General features: G+C 54.3%; 1 protein-coding gene across 2 annotated transcripts in view; it reads left to right on the forward strand.

Annotated features, from left to right (window-relative positions):
* Positions 1–864: 864 nt before the first annotated feature.
* Positions 865–15601, forward strand: part of Hspg2 (heparan sulfate proteoglycan 2) — a 100854-nt gene continuing 86117 nt past the window's right edge. The window contains exon 1 of one of the 2 annotated variants that reach the window (XM_059255221.1): positions 865–986. In XM_059255221.1, coding sequence (XP_059111204.1) covers positions 924–986 — 63 coding nt within the window. In that variant the 5' untranslated portion in view covers positions 865–923. Of the gene's footprint in view, positions 987–1074; positions 1590–15601 lie in introns of those variants that run through there. The other variant, XM_059255222.1, reaches the window with a different exon arrangement.

Below are 15601 nucleotides of genomic sequence, written 5' to 3' on the forward strand. Positions count from 1 at the left end.
TAATAATAATAAAAAAAGATGCTTCATAGATAGCTTGTTGGAATACTTGAGTCTGTAGAAACATAAATAAAAATGTAAACATAAACGTGAAGTCGATGCGAGGTGAGTGTGTGTGAGTGTTGAGAAGTCTTGCAAGTGCTTGTGAGCCCCAAGGATTGTTAGTAAAAGTGCATGCGATGTGCAAGTGACAGGAGGTGGGGGACGTCTCAGGGCTACAGAGCACTTGCCCTGGAGTCCAAAACCTCATTGTTCTGAAGCAACAGGATTGACTTGTAACGAAGTTGAACTAAATTGAAGCAGGAGCTCCGCGAAGTACACTTATAACATTGTGAGTGTGAAACTCTGTGAAAGTTGCGTGCATGTGGGACCCCCTCGGAAGCTGTTTGCTGTGGACTCTGTGTAGAGCACGTGGTGCGAAGAATCGGTGTGTGCAGAGGTCTCTATGCCCTACCGGGTTGCGTCCAAGTCTCATCCCACACTCCAGGCCACGTCTGGCGTGGAGCTGGTTGGGCCTAAGCCCACACCGAAGGGGATTGGGGCCCAGACAAAGGCACAGTGCGCCGCGCCGCTGCTCCAGGGAGCCTAGCTAACGGCCTGGAGGCGGAGGCCTACTCTGAGGGGGCGGGGCCTGGTCTTGTGGGGGCGTGGCGGGAGACACGGGGGCGGGACCTAGAGGGCCAGGACAGAAGGCCTCGGGGGCGGAGCCTAGCTTTGAGAGGCGTGGCTAGAGGCTTGGAGGTGGGGTTTAGGGCTCCTGAACTTGGCGCCTCGGGGGCGGAGCCGGAGACCCGGGGGCGGGGAGTGTGCGGGAGGGCGGGGACGGGGGGTGGGGGGGGGGGAGGCGAGCAGTCCGAAGGACTCCGCAGGACAGCGAGCGGTTGGCTGCGGGCGGCGCCGAGCGAGCCATCGAACGAGGCCGGGCCATGGGGCAGCGGGCAGTGGGCGCGCTGCTGCTGGGGTTGCTGCTGCACGCGCGGCTGCTCGCGGTGAGTGTGCGTGGCCAAGGGCCGTGGGCGGGGGGCGCGCGCCAACTTGGCGGGGACACCGGAGGCTGTTCGGCTGGGACTCTGGCCCGGGACGGCCGCGCCCGCGCAGGACCCTGGGCTGGCACTGGCCAGCGCCACCCAGCAGCGTGGGGCTTTCCCTAGGGGACGCCCCAGGGACCCAGCGTGGAGGTCAGGGGCCGTCCCTGCAAGCTTGGAAACCCGAGGGTCTCTGGCCACGTTGTTCAGGCTCAGAGTCGCCTCTGGGCATGACTCGGCCTGCCGTTCTCGGGGCCCTGACGGAGAAACTTCTAGCAGGGTGGGAACTTGGCAGGACAAGGGTACCCCTTTCTGCTGCCAACTTGGCAGAAGAGGCACTCCGTGGTGATGGGGACCCTGTCAGTTTTCGCTGGAACTTTACCATGCTGTCCTCTGGGGAGACTATAATCAGGCAGTCATAAGTAAAAACTTGGAACAAAACTGACGCTTGTGTGGAGCGCCCCTGCACCTTGGAGTCCTCCAAGCCATGAGCTAAATCAATCACTGCCTTGCACTGACTCTGTAACACCTGGAGAGAGCTGGTTAACCTCTCGGAGGTAGTCCCACGTGAGTAAAGGGAACTCAGAATGGGAAGCCTCAGGGCAGTTGGGCCTGGATGGAATGAGTGCCGGGTGCAGCGCCTGTTATGAGTGGGCCCAGGAGCAGCTGAATTTCCCTACTATTCTTCCCGGGTCTCCGAAGTGGGATGCTCTGTGACCCTACAGTTCAGCCCTGAGCTCACCTGGGGCCGCAAGGAGGAGAAGGGAACTCTTGAGTCAGGAATCCTAAGACCTAGAAGGCACTTGGCAGGAGAGGTCCAGAGGACCTGAGTGACCTCAAGGAGGGCTGGGAGGAGTTTGGACCGGCAGAGGGTGGAAGATGAGGGTGGGGTACATCTGGACCTGCTGTGGTGAGCCACAGAGCCCAAGGTGCTCCTAGACAGTCTCCATCCCTGTTCCCCGTTTTCAGAGCCAAGAGGGTGACTTTTCCAACTGGGCCAGTATTTACCCAGTGACTGATTCTCTGTCCCTGCCTGGCTGGCTTTCTCTCACCTCTGCCCTCCTGAGTCACTCCTTAACCTCCCACCAGGCCTGACCCCTTACTGTTTCTGCCCCACCCAAACAGCACCTCTCTTCCCCACCCTCCATCGCAGCAGCCTTCTTCCTTAGTCTTCTGTCTGGCCTCTCACCCCAACCCTACAGAGCAGGGCGCTACAGTTGACTCCCCACTCAGCCTGAACTTGGAGCTCCTAAAACTGACTTTCCCTTCTCCAAGGCAATGACCTAGACCTACCTGGAGTGCTATCTTTCCCTGACCTCCCCTCAGCTCTGCCCCCTGTGGAGGGCTCCCCAGAGTGAGGGCCCGCACAATGGCAGGAGTGGTGGGTGGAACTGTTTGCTGAGGGCCTGAGGAATTCTACTGAAATTCCCTGACTGCCACCATTGCCCTATTCACTTGTTCATTCACCAAATCTTAAATGAGCGGCATTCTATCACAGTCACTGGGAGTCCCCCAGGCTCATTCACTGGGAAGATACTTTCTGCATGGCTATTGTGTGCTGGCCCATGGTGGCTTGAGGTGGTCTGGGTGGGCCGGGGCGCGCCTTTCCATGCCTTCTAGGACTCATTCAGAAGAGACAGCAGGCAGCCCTGAAGTGCTAGAATTACAGATGCTGCAGGCAGTCATCACTGATCGCCCCCCCCCACAAGCTCAGAGTTGGGTCCCTCTCCCCCAAAGAGCTTAGCCTTAAGGGTCTTATGGACCCAGTTGTAGTCCCAGCTGGTCAAGTCTGAGTGTCCACATATGTGAAATGGGTGGAGACACCAGCCAGTGCAGCTTCAGTAAGATCAGTTTTTAGCCCTGGGTCCCAGCAAGCCTGGCTTGCTGCTCTTGATTCCTTCCTCCCTGCAATTGGATTCTCGGCAGAATTCATCGGGTGGGGGAGGGCAGCCTACACTGGAGTCTTAACTGGAGGCAGGGACAGTGGTCTGTGATTATGCGGGGGAGTAATTTCTGTTCTGCGAAAAGGATGGGACCAGGCCTGGCTGACTCAGGACCTGCCCTGGCCCGTTGACCCTTTCCTTCCGACTTCAGTCTTAGCCCTTCCTTTCTTGGGCCCAGCCCCACTGTTGATAGGAGTCTTGAGAGTGACAGGAGCAGTGACCGTGTTTTCCAGGCTGAGGAGGGAAGTGGCTGAAATACCTGCTTCCTGCCTCCCTTGGACTTCCTTGCAGGGAAGGCTGCTCAAGGGAGCCGGGGAATTTCTCCTTCCTGGAGTGACTTCAGCCCTTCCCTCCGCACAGCTGGCTACCCTGTACCCCAGCTGTTCCCATTACCCTCTTTGTTCCAGACCTGTGCCAGGCAAAGGGCAGAACTGAGAGAGTGCATGCATCAGACTGCAGGACCGTCCTCAGAGTCTGGGCAGAGGCGGGACTTTAGGGATCTTTAGAGGTGTGGTTCTCCCCGCCCCCCATCTCCTAGGCTGAACTCCGGGTGTCTGAGGAGTCGTCTGGGCCTTGCTTGGCTTGGCCCAGGCCTGTTCTCAGGATGAGCAGAGGCAAGTTAAGATCTGTGGGCTTGAGTCTCTGTCTGGGAGAAGGTTAACAAAAAGGTGCTTGAATGCAAGTAGATGCTTCAGGATTTGGAAGACAGTAAGCGCCGGGTAGGGAGATCTTGGGGTGCAGGCCAGGCAGTGGCAAAGTGCCGTAGATGGGTTACATGTATTCAGTGTCCGTGGACAGAGGGACCCTAAGTTTGTTAGCAAAGCCTCACATTGCTTCTGCTGTTCCCTGCTCACCACGCCCCCTCCCCTCCTTACTGAGAATTAGAACCTCACCCCACAGGGCCCGGCTCCCTCTGGGACTCTGCTGTCCACTCTCCTCTCTTGTGCTTTGTTTACTAAGTTTCTGTTTTGTTTTGGGTTTTCACTTGCTAGTTTTTTTCTTTTTGAAAACATCTTAAAATTCTTTTGCTCTTCATATGTGTATATAATTGTATTTTGGTCATTTTGTCTCCCTGTTATTTTCTCTCACCCTCCTCCCCCACTTTTTGGGGGTATGTTTTAGACAGAGTTTCATGCATCCCAGGCTTGCTTGCCTCACACTGACCATGTCAAGGATGACCCTGAACTCCTGATCCTCCCGCCTTCCCATCTAAGTGCGGGGATTACAGGCTTGAGCCACCAGGCCTGGCTAAGTTTCTTGAACATGCCTAACACACTCCTACCTCAGGGCCTTTGCACCTGCTTTTCCCTTAGCTTGGGACATACGTCCCTGAATCCACAGGACCCTCTGCCTCCTTTCAGGTCTTGATAATTCTGCCCTGCCCCTCCTAGCCCAAACTCACTTATCCCCCACCCCCTGCTCCCCTGTGAGTACTGAGAATCGAACCCAGGACTTCTCACATGTAATCATATGTTCCATGTTGAGTTCCACCCTCAGCCACATTGCTTTTTTTTTTTTTTCTTGTCACCATCTAACATGAACCTATTCACTTGTTTATCCATCTCCTCTGCTCTGTTTCAGTTCCATGGTAACAAGACCTCATCTGTTTGTTTTTTCAAAACTGTATTTATTTATTTTCTGTGTATGTGTGTGGTAGGGTGGTACATGTGTGGAGGTCAGAGGATGACTTGCCGTAATTGGTTCTCTCCTTCAATCTTGTGGGTACCAGGGATTGAATTTAGGTCATCAGGCTTGACCACAAGCACCCTTACCTGCTGAGCCAGCTCACTGGTCCTCTTAACTATTTTTCTATTTGTTTATTGGTTTTACTTGTTCTCTGTTTTTATTCATTTCTTATCATGCTTGAATATTTTTAATTAATATTACTAATTAAACCTGTTCTTTGACAGTTTCATACACATATATAATACAAACTAGACATTCTCACCCCCACTCTCTTATCTTCCCTGTCTATCACCCCCCACTTTGTTCTGACATTCCTGTCTGTTTTGTTTTGTGACCCACTGAGGTTAACCAAGGCTTTGTGTGTGAACATAGGTTTTGAACTATCCATTGGAACCTGGAGGACTTAGCAGTAGACACATAGTTGAAGACAGTGACTCCCCATCTCCCAGAATCTCAGCAGCCCAAAGGTTCGGCAGTGAGGGGGTATGCCTCCCTCCTCTCTCCTCTTCCATCCATGACTGACAGGGCCAGTCCTGTGCAGGGCTCAGTGCAGGTAACTACTCCATCTGGTTTTGTTAACTGGCATAAGTTAACAAGTAAGAGCCCCGGAAATGTATTTGTTGAAATGCATTGAGCCATGGAGACTAGCATGGTCCCTAGAATCTAAGCAGAGGAAATGGAGGCACAGAGAGGTTAGGGGGGTTCGCCCACTTGCTTACTCAGAAGAGTAAAGTCTGAAGATAGGAAAAGCTCCCCTGACACTGCCCCCTGTCCTACCTGCCTACCGCCACCATCAGATTCTTTCTTTCTTTCTTTTTTTTTAATGTGCATTGGTGTTTTGCCTGCATGAGGGTGCTGGGTCCCCTAGAACTGTAGGTACAGACAGTTATGAGCTGTCATGTGGGTGCTGGGAATTGAACCCGGGTCCTCAAGAAGAGCAGCCAGTGCTCCCAGCCACTGAGCCATCTCTCCAGCCCCAGATTCTTTTTTTTTTTTGGTTTTTCGAGACAGGGTTTCTCTGTGTAGCTTTGCGCCTTTCCTGGATCTCGTTCTGTAGACCAGGCTGGCCTCGAACTCGCAGAGATCCGCCTGGCTCTGCCTCCCGAGTGCTGGGATTAAAGGTGTGCGCCACTACCGCCCAGCCCCAGATTCTTAAAGTGTATTATATTTATTAAGTATGTGGTGAGCATACATGTAACGACCAGAGGACAACTTGTAGGAGCCGGTTCTTTCCTACCCCTGAGTCCTAGGGATCAGATTCGGGTCTTTTGTGTCCGGGCCCTTTCACCCACTAGGCCACCTCCCAGGCCCCACCATCACGTTTTGATGAAATTTGTCACTGATGTCATTATCAGTAAGAACTCTGGCCCCATGTGGCACAGGGACTACGTCAAGCAAGGCACAGTGGTGATGCGGGTCAGGATGGCTCCTGGCGATGTCGGGAGCTGGACTCTGGAGCAGTCATTTGTAGGCTAGTTAATTGCCCCTGAGGCCCTGCAGACAGTTGAAGGCAGCTAGGGGCCAGGCTCTGAGGACCAGGTCTGTAGGATCTGAAAGGTCTCTGCGCTGTGTGCTGTTCATGATGAGGGAGACGTATGTCCTGGGCCCCCATTGACCTGCAGGGAGTCTTCCCTTGTTTCTCGGCTGCTCCCTGGGGTCTGGATGTTAGGATGGGTCTGAAGAGGCCTGAGGACTGCCTGGCCTTGGGGTGAAAGCTGGGGGTGGGATTTGGAAAGATACGGTGATGAGTCAGAGGCAACTTGGAGGCCAGACCTCTAAGTCCTGGACCTTCTGAGTTTGGGATGGAAGGGGTGGACTCCCAGCTCTGGCCTTTCTCCTGGTCCAGCTCCAGCTGTGGGGGGCGGGCTGGAGGCGGATGGGGGATAAGACTCAGCTCCCTAGTGGCTTCCTAATGGTCTGCCAGTGCCTCCTTCTCTCCCCCTGCTCCTGTCAAGGACAAGGGGAGCTGGGCTGAGGGTCCCTACCCTGTTGTAAGGCTACCCCAGCCCAAGCCTTGGTCTCTTTGGCCCTGCCACCGCCTCCTGATCCTAGAGCCTGGAACTGGCTGACTGAAACCCAGAAATATGTGTGGAACTCGCTTCGTGGGGAGCCGCCAGCCTCACTACCCGGCCTGGTGGCGTCAGGCGGTGTCAATAACGGCCTTGAGAGGGGTGTGGCTCATGGCTGCCCAGGGATGGCTGGGCTGGGGGCACCATCATGAAAGCCCCGAGAACAAGGTGGGCTCTTTGAAGCCTGGGAATGTGAGTCTGAGCCGACACCAGAATCATGCTCGCCTCTTTCATATGACGCTCGCTTGTGCCAGGGCAGTGGGGACATCCTAGTATCCCAGGGGCATTTGGAGCACCTTGAGACATCCCCAGGACCAGCCATTAGCACTCTTCTTCCTTGGGGCATAGAGGAGGGCTTCCTGATGCTCTGGATTTTTGGGGATGCTCGCTGTACAGAGGCTGACAGTGTGGGTAGACTGGTGAGTGAGCCGGTGGTGTGGGCTGGTAAACAGTCTTTAAACCGCAGCTGCCGGCGGGTGTGTATCACACTTAAAATTCATTTAACAAATATTTATGGAGCATCGTCTCTGTACTTGACCTTGTTCTGGATGCTAAGTTTGCAGCAGAAAACCAAAAAAGTCAAATTCTCACCCCTCTGACTCTTGTGTTTTAGCCAGTACAGAAGCCAGCTAGAGGGGGAAGTGAAGCAGAGCAGGGTGTAGAGGAGAGTGATGATGTCGGATAAGAAGAGCCCTGATAACACATTCCGGAGAGCGGAAGGAAGTGAGGATGGGCAGATGTCTGGGGAAGGGTGTCCAGGCAAGGGGAATGGTCAGTGAGGAGCTGGAGGTGGGGTGTGCCTGCCATGTCTGTGGGACAGCACCATCGAGGTGGTAGGTAGTGAGATGCTGAAGGGAGCCTGGCAGCGGATGGCACAGACTTAGCTATGGCCAAGTCTCAGGGTTTTGAAGGGCCCTGGTGAATTTTAAAAAAAATTTACTTGTGTGTGTGTGTGTGTGTGTGTGTGTGAGAGAGAGAGAGAGAGAGAGAGAGAGAGAGAGAGAGAGAGAGAGAGAGAGAGCGCGCCTCTGGAGCTGGGGTTACAGATGGTTGTGAGCTGCCTGGTGTGGGTGCTGGAACCAATCTTAGGTCCCCGGCAAGAGCAACAAGTACCTTTAACTGCTGAGCCATCTCTCTAGTTCTCCAGTTGTGGTGTTTTAACAGGATGGCTGTAGTTGCTGGGAGGGTCAAGGGTCAAGGAGTCTCTAACCCAGACCAGACATGACTGGAGCCAGTACTGGGTCCACAGATGGAGAGAAGGGGTTGACTCTCCAATCTTGAAAGTTGGACTCACAGGACCGACTGATCAGGAGTGGGAAAGAGAGAAAGAGTGGAGCTTGGGAGACTCCGGAGTCTCAGGCTTGAGCATCCAGAAGGCTAGAGCTGCCATGGAACCATAGGACGACTCCAGGGAGCTGCATGGAGCAAGATGGAGTGTGATAGGTAGTGAAAGGGCAGTGTGGGCTGAGAGTGACTGAGTAATGCCAAGGCGAGTGGCCTCTGGGCTTCTCCAGCCACTGAACCCCTTTCTGCCCAGTCTGGGGCCTCTGTGGTAACCTAGGGGCAGAGTGGAGGGCACTTGTGTCCACTTGTAGAACTCACCAATAGGGATTCCTCAGAACCCACAGCCAAGCCCCTAGTCTGTGTTGTGCATGGGGAACACATTTATGAAGCACTGTGAGGTCAGGGACTTGGCTTTCCTTGTTGTGGTTTGCCAGGGACTAGGCAGATAGCTGGCAGACACTGGTCCAGTGAATGAGGTCATGGCTTTAGGGAGGGTTGGGGAGGGTCTTCCTCTGGCCCCGGATTCAGATAAGCTAGCTTCCCAGCCACTGCTCTGTGTTGTGACCTCGAGGTTGTGAGATGAGCTATGATACCCATTCTACCATCTTTTCTCTTGTCTCTGTCCTCACTGGAACCTCTTTCTCTGGGTGTGTGGCACAGGGCAAGTAGTGAGCTCAGACAAGCCTATTTTCAACCCTGTAGATTATCCCTGACTGGCTGTGTGACCTTGCCCAAGTTGCTGGACCTCTCTGACCCTTGGATCAATTTTGAAATAGACAATGCCTGTGCTGTGGTGGTTATTGGTTGACCAGATGGATATACTTGGAATTTGGTAGGTTTTGGATAGCTAGTGGCTGCTTTTAGATTTGTTCCTACACAGTGCGGGGCCAGCATACTATTTGATGTAGAATTCCTAGTGCCTGGCATGTTCTATTTGTCTGGACCGGGGGTGGGGGTGGGGGTGGGGGTGGTGGAAGAAGCCCAGGCTTGTTGAAGGCATAGCTCCCTCTGCCTTTCATCTGCAGGCTTGGAGCCCCAGATGCGCCAGTGCCTGATCGTCGCTGCCCTCCTTCCCTCACTGAGGCCACAGCTGCAGGACAGAGTCCACCCTTCTATCCTGATTGCTCCTTCCTGGAGGGGGGAAAGGAAGGGGGGTCACACCCCAGGGTGTGGCTTGGGAAAGGCTGGGGCTTCTGGATAAATCCATTCCCTTCCCAGCTGTGTGCAGTCGATAGGCTCTGAGCAACAGAAGGTGTGGCCAAATGGCTCCCGTGGGTGCAGAGAGGATGTTTGAGCATCTTGAGAGGAACAGGAGAGGGGGCGTCCTGGGACCCCATCCTAGCACAATTCTTCTTTCAAGCTTAGCCTAGAGGATGCGTGACCTTGTCCAGGGAACCCTGGGCAAGCCTGTGCCCACCTTCTTTTGTCAGGGCAGGAGCACCTCACAGCTTTGAATCTGGCCCTTGTAGGCTCTCAGAGTCAGCAGGACTAGAGAGAAAGAGGGACGGACACACAGGGATGTGTGATCTTGTCCGTTGGGCAAAGTGTGGAGCAGACAGCCCTCACTGCCTACCAGGGTGGGTCACGCCCAGGTGTTTCATTTTTAACTCTTGACATCTTTCCCAGCTTCCTCAACTTCTGGTGCCTGAGAAGGGGAGGCAGCCAGGGGCTTGGCAAGAGGAGGGCTTCAGAGGTGGCCTGAGGTGACCTCCACAGATGCTTCTCCTGGGGCTAGGCTGGGAATGCCCAGCTGCCTCTGGCCCCTTCTCAGCCCACCTCTCCCATGAAGAAGCCAGCCCAGCCCCCACCTCCTGGCAGTCCCTCCTAACCGCTGACTCATCCCTGTCCGTGTTTGGCGGTTCCAATTTTCAAATAGTTGGGAACTGGGATCATGCCTCTTGTTGGAGCCCTGGCTGGCTGGGGTGCGTTGAGACCATGGCCTCATAAATCCCAGCCCTAGTGACCGCTCGCCACCCACCTTTGCCATCTGCCGCCCTGTGACCCTGGGGCCAGGAGAACAGAGACCCGAAATTCCCGGGTTCTCTGACCCGGGTCACCTAGGTCACTAGCCTGTGTTTAGTAGTGTTCACACCTTCTTGATTAAAGCTATCACCCTTAAGAGGCAGCCTGGCACAGGGCCTTTTCTTTCTAGCCATCATCTCCTTCAGCCCTCCCTGCTGTCTGTGGCCCCTGCACTATCTCCTCTCAGAGGGGCAAACAGATACAGAGAGTCCCAGTATCCACTCAGCCTGTAGCACCCCCGAGAGTGGAGCCTAGGTCCTCTGACTCCTCTAGATCTCTTTCCTCAGTGGGTCAGGCTTAGTGGTTCTAGAGAGGTAATCTAGGAGTGCTGCCTGGAGGAGGGGACCAGGTCCCTCTTAGCAAAGCATTTGAGCAAGGTGCATATCTGCCACATGGTTCCAGCTGACTCCTGCTTCTCAGATTTGGTTATCTTTCCCCCGGACTTCCATCTCAACCCTGGTAAGTTCCCCAGGTTGAGGCGTGTGGCTCCCGCCAGGAGGACTGAGCACCGTGCATGCTTCTCAGCCAGGTCCAAGCTCCCCATTGGGCTTCTTGAGTCTAGTGAGTGGAGTCAGCCTGCACACCCCCAGTATTGAGAGACTGAGTGATATATACTGCGCGCAGACACACATAGAATACACAGGCGAGTCCCAAACTGTCATTCAGACCACTGGGACATCTGTCTCTGCTTCCATTGATGCATCTAACATTCTGAACATGGTTGGGAGTATACTCCATTTCCCAGACGAGGAGTAGCTCTAAAAACAGTGGTCTGCGAGACCCCAGAGCCAGAGATAAGGCCTGGAAGGAGGTGGAGGCTGGGTTCCGCTCTGCAGGAGCCTTCGGCCTGGGAGAGGCCGGAGAGGCTTCAGTGCAGCCCAGCTTAGAAGCCATTCCTTCGCAGGAAGTTGTCAGGCGAGGAGGAGACCAGGTTGGCACCTGTGGTCAGGACAGGCTTCCTGGAGGAAGTGGCTCTGAAAGCAGGGTGGGTTTGGATATGCTTGGGGAAGAGGAAGCATCAGGCAGAGTTCCCGCCCCCTGGCCCCCCTCAGCCTGGATCTTATTGTCCCCATTGTATTGGATGTGCGGGAACTGGAAGGAAGGAGCCCTTGTCTACTGCTAGAGTTGTTAAAGCTGAGGAAAGAATGAGAGGAAGTCCCCAAGATAGCTGACATCCACCTCAGCATCCCCACCCACCTAGCCAGACAAGTAGGCAAGAGGTCCAGGCCTGGCTCCCACTTTGGCCACAGCCACACTTCCTTCTCTCTGAACCTCCGTTTTCCTGCTCTCACAGTGCGCTGTTGCTCTTTGGTTCTCCGCCAGCCTATGGCGGAGCAAAGGGCTCGAACTTCTCCCAGGAGTTAGTGGTAAAATGTTCTCAAGCCCAAGGTGGTCCCTTGGAATACCCTCCCAGCCGTTACCTCTGCCATATCTTCCTTCTTTGATGCTACCAGCCCTTAAGTGCCGAGCTCTGAAACAAAGGATGGTCCGGGATTGTTCTGTGTACCCTTAGACATCCTGGAACTGGTCCTGTCCTTCTGTATGTCGGTCCTGTGGTGATCTGACCCCTGGACTCACCTATGCGTCCTGTGGGTCTCTGATGCTGGGCAAACAGCCACAGCCACTATTGGTGTATGGCAATTGAGCACTAGGCTAAGAGCCTCTAGAGTGCCAGTGGCATGTGGGACTGGGGCAGACCTTAGCTTCTTGGAGCCTAATCTCCAGATGCAAAATGGGACCATTCATTCATTCATTCTACAAAACTCCATGAAGTGCCCTCTCTATGCCAAGTCCTGCACATGGCTGAAGGAGGTGCCAGTGCCCTGGGGAGAGGGCCAGAGAGAGAAGGCTGCCAGGAGGAGGCCTGGAAGAGTCTGGAGCTCTCAAGAGTGCCTCAGCTCCCCTTTGCTACCCACTCACCACTAGTCCGTATCCCTCTTTCCCTGACAGCGAGCTGGTGGGAGGAGGGGGCCTGGGATTGCTAGGGCAGAGGAGAAGATCCCTAGGAAGGGTAGGAGCCTGCTGATTCACTGTGAGTCTCAGGACATGAAGAATAAAGAAGCTGTTTATATAGAGTCTAGGCATTTCCATTTAGGGTGATAGGAAGTGGCTCTCAGACCTCTCAGGTTGGAATTAGACCCAATAATATGAAGGAGGATAGATGTGGTGATGCATGCCTATAGTGTCAATACTCTGGAGGCTGAGGCAGGAGGATCTCAGGTTCTGGGGCAGTCTGGACTATCTAGACAGACCCTGTCTTCAAAACCAAGACAACAGCTGGGAACAGCGGCACATGCCTGTAATCCCAGTACTTGGAGGTGGACACAGGAAGATTAAGGAATTCAGGACAGCCCGGACTACCTGAGACCCTGTCTTTAGCAATCATCTCCCCGCCCCACAAAACAGGGTTTCTCTGTGTAGCCCTGGCTGTCCTGGAACTCACTCTGTAGACCAGGGTGGTCTTGAAATCACAGAGGTCCTCCTGCCTCTGCCTCCCGAATGCTGGGATTAAAGTCGTGCACCACGACTGTCTGGCAAGATCTTGTCTTTAAAAGAAAGGGAGGAAGGGAAGAGAGAGGAGGTTAGAGTTCCCACAGCCCCTCCACTTCTCTCTCGTGCTTTTTTTAGATGGGGGAGGCGGAGGTGAGTTAAAGCCTGGACCTGAGGTGTGGAAATGCCAGGAAAGCGTTAAGTGGGCCTGGGAAGGAGGGGGAACCAGGACACTGGCACAGGAATGTTCATGATAAAGATCAAAGCGGCTGCCTGCCTGGGCCTCACCTCCGTTTCACCTGAGCAGTTGGAGGGAATTCTCCAGGCCAGAGGACCTGGCCTCCCAGGGGATGAGGGTGGGGGATGGGGGTGGGGTCCCCCCTTCCTGCCTGTCACACTCCAGGAGGCCTGACTCTCACAGCTTCCCATGTCCCTCTGCTCCCTCCCACCTCTGCAGTCCCCCCATCCTCCCTGAGGCCCACTTCTTGTCCTGGCAGATGGTAGAAGCCCCAGGAGACACCTGTACTTGGCCCCTAAGGTGTGGGAGCCCTGTCTCTAGCAGCACACTCCTGTTCTCCTGCCTCAGCTCTCTGAGCCTGGGCAGGGGTCTGAGCCTAGATCACTTAAACCAGAAACAGGATACTAGTCAGGAAGAAGTACACCACTCAGTCCGGGGAAAGAGCCCTAGCACCCTTTACACTAGGGTGTTAGCTTCCCCACCCCCAAGTTCTGCATGTTGTACTTTGAGGCTGTGTCAAGGAAAAGCAGTCAGGGCATTGAGTCCCGTCCTAACTCTAACGTGGTGCTGTTGCCCTTGGGCTGGTAGATTAACCTCGCTGAGCCTTCACAGGAGCTGTTACTTTATGCTTTTCCTGTTTCCCTCTAAGACCGTCCAGTCCTAGGTGCTGTGGTTTACATTCCTTTACTTTGGGGAAGCTTCAAGCCCCAGGTCAATCCTCCGTGCTGAGAGATTTGTTTTGATACTCTCCAGGCACCTGCTGGCCCGCCTACTCCAGTGACGGGCAGCAGGTAAAACGTGAGTCTTAAATTGGCTAGTGACCTGGTGCCCCAGGCCTCACTGACCGAGATGTGTGGCTGCAGGATATCCCAGACCCAGCAGGGAAGAACTGGCCCCATTGTGCTTGCTGAGAGGTCCACCTCACTTTTCTACCCTGTTCTGCCTGGTTAATGATCACTTTAGGCTGTAGTGGAGTGCCCGCCCTCCTAGTTCCCTAACCACTATGTCAGCGGCCTGGGTGTTCCCTGCTTTAATGTGGCAGTCTTGATCTGGGACCCTGGGGTGGAGAAGGGGACTCTGAGTCACAGCTTATGTTCCTGGGAGCTTAGGGCCATAATATCAGGGTGAACTGTGGTTAGTGTCTATGTGAGCATTACCAAGAATATTATCCCCAGGCAAACTGGCTCCTTCTCATGCTCCTCCATGCTCCTCTCAAGGCCCATTTCCTACAGGTAGTTCCCTGTAGGAAGTCTGGAACAATGAGGTTTGACTCGCTGCTCCCTCCTGCCTGTTCTGGGCTGTGTGACCTTGGGTAAGTCCCCTTCCCATTTAGAGCACATGCTTTTTTATCTCCAAGAAGGGAGGACTCACCTCTACTCTGCAAGTGCCGGAAGTGTTTAGGCTATAATTAATAGCCAAGGAATGACAGCAGCTATCCACTACTGTTGCGGGGCTTGCACTTAGGAGGAAGCGAAAGTTGAACCCTAGTGGGTAATCAGGGCAGCAGCCACCCATGCAGGTGAGCCTGAGGGCTCAGGAGTAGGAGGGAGAATGGGGACATCCCAGGAGCTTGCGTGAATGAAAAAGGACAGGTAGGGGCTGGGAGTGTGACTTGGTTGGTAGAGTGCTTGCCAAGTATGCGCAAAGCCCTGGTTCGATTCCCAGCACTTCATAAGCCAGGCATGGTGGTGTGTGCCTGCAATCCTGGCACTCTGACAGCTCTCAATGCCCCCCTCTCTCCCTAGTGCCCACCCCTCACTTCTTGCCCTGGCAGGTGCTGAAGGGAGGTAGAGGCAAGAGGATTATGAATTGAATATCATCCTCAGCTATATAAAAATGTTTGAGGCTAGCCTGGGCAAGATGAGATTTGGTTTCAAAAAAAAAAAGAAAGAGAGAGAGAGAGAGAGAGAGAGAGAGAGAGAGAGAGAGAGAGAGAGAGAAAGAAAGAAAGAAAGAAAGAAAGAAAGAAAGAAAGAAAGAAAGAAAGAAAGAAAGAAAGGAAGGGATGGGGGCCAGGTAGGGGTGGGGCTGGAGCCCACCTCAGTCCTTCAGCCTGCTTGCTCCTGGTCTGGGTCCCTGGGGCTGGAAGAGGGAAGGTTATCTATTCTAGGGCTATTAGGGCATTTCCCCATCCTGGCAACTGCTATTTTGAGAGCCCCGGGGAGCAGGGGCCCTGGTTAAATTAGGCAGTGTTGCTCCAGGAGGAATGTGTGAGGAGGCTGGTCACTGGGGCTGCAGGGATAGCACGAGGCGGGTCACTCTGCAGAAAAAGACTCTGCAGTTTGGACCTCTTTATAAGGCGATGGAGGGAACCTGGTGGAAACCACAGCTGAGGGGTGGGGGTAATGCCGTGGGCCTCTTTTGGCTGGCCTGGTAAGGAGCAGTGTTGAGGGCCGGGCTCCACAGCTCCATGCTTGTGGCCGCTGCCTGACATGGGTGGGGTTTTGGGTGGTGTGATGCGTGGGAAGGATGGATGGGCAGTCTTGGCCTTGAATCCTGCTTCTGCCTCGCTCTAGCCTTAGGCTCCCAGGCAGGCCACCGGCCCTTGTGGCCCAGTGAAAGAAGCTCTTTGTGGCGAGCACAGTGTAGTCTGAGCTCTTTGTGGTCTTAGGATTGTAGCTGCAGGGTGGACCTCACCTGGAAGATCTGTAGGAATGTGGACTCAGCCCCAGCCCAGACCTACTAAATCTGAGGTGAACAGCCCCAAGATTCCCAAGGTGTCCCGGGAAGCCCTGCTTTGCTGGCCATCCTGTTTCATCTTGGAAAACATCTTGTGGTGTAGGAATGACCAGATGCTGTGGAAACGGGCATGGGAGGGACGACCAGTCACACTCTCCTGGGGTCTGG

Source organism: Peromyscus eremicus, chromosome 2 (genome assembly GCF_949786415.1).
Source record: "Peromyscus eremicus chromosome 2, PerEre_H2_v1, whole genome shotgun sequence".
Lineage (NCBI taxonomy): Eukaryota > Metazoa > Chordata > Mammalia > Rodentia > Cricetidae > Peromyscus > Peromyscus eremicus.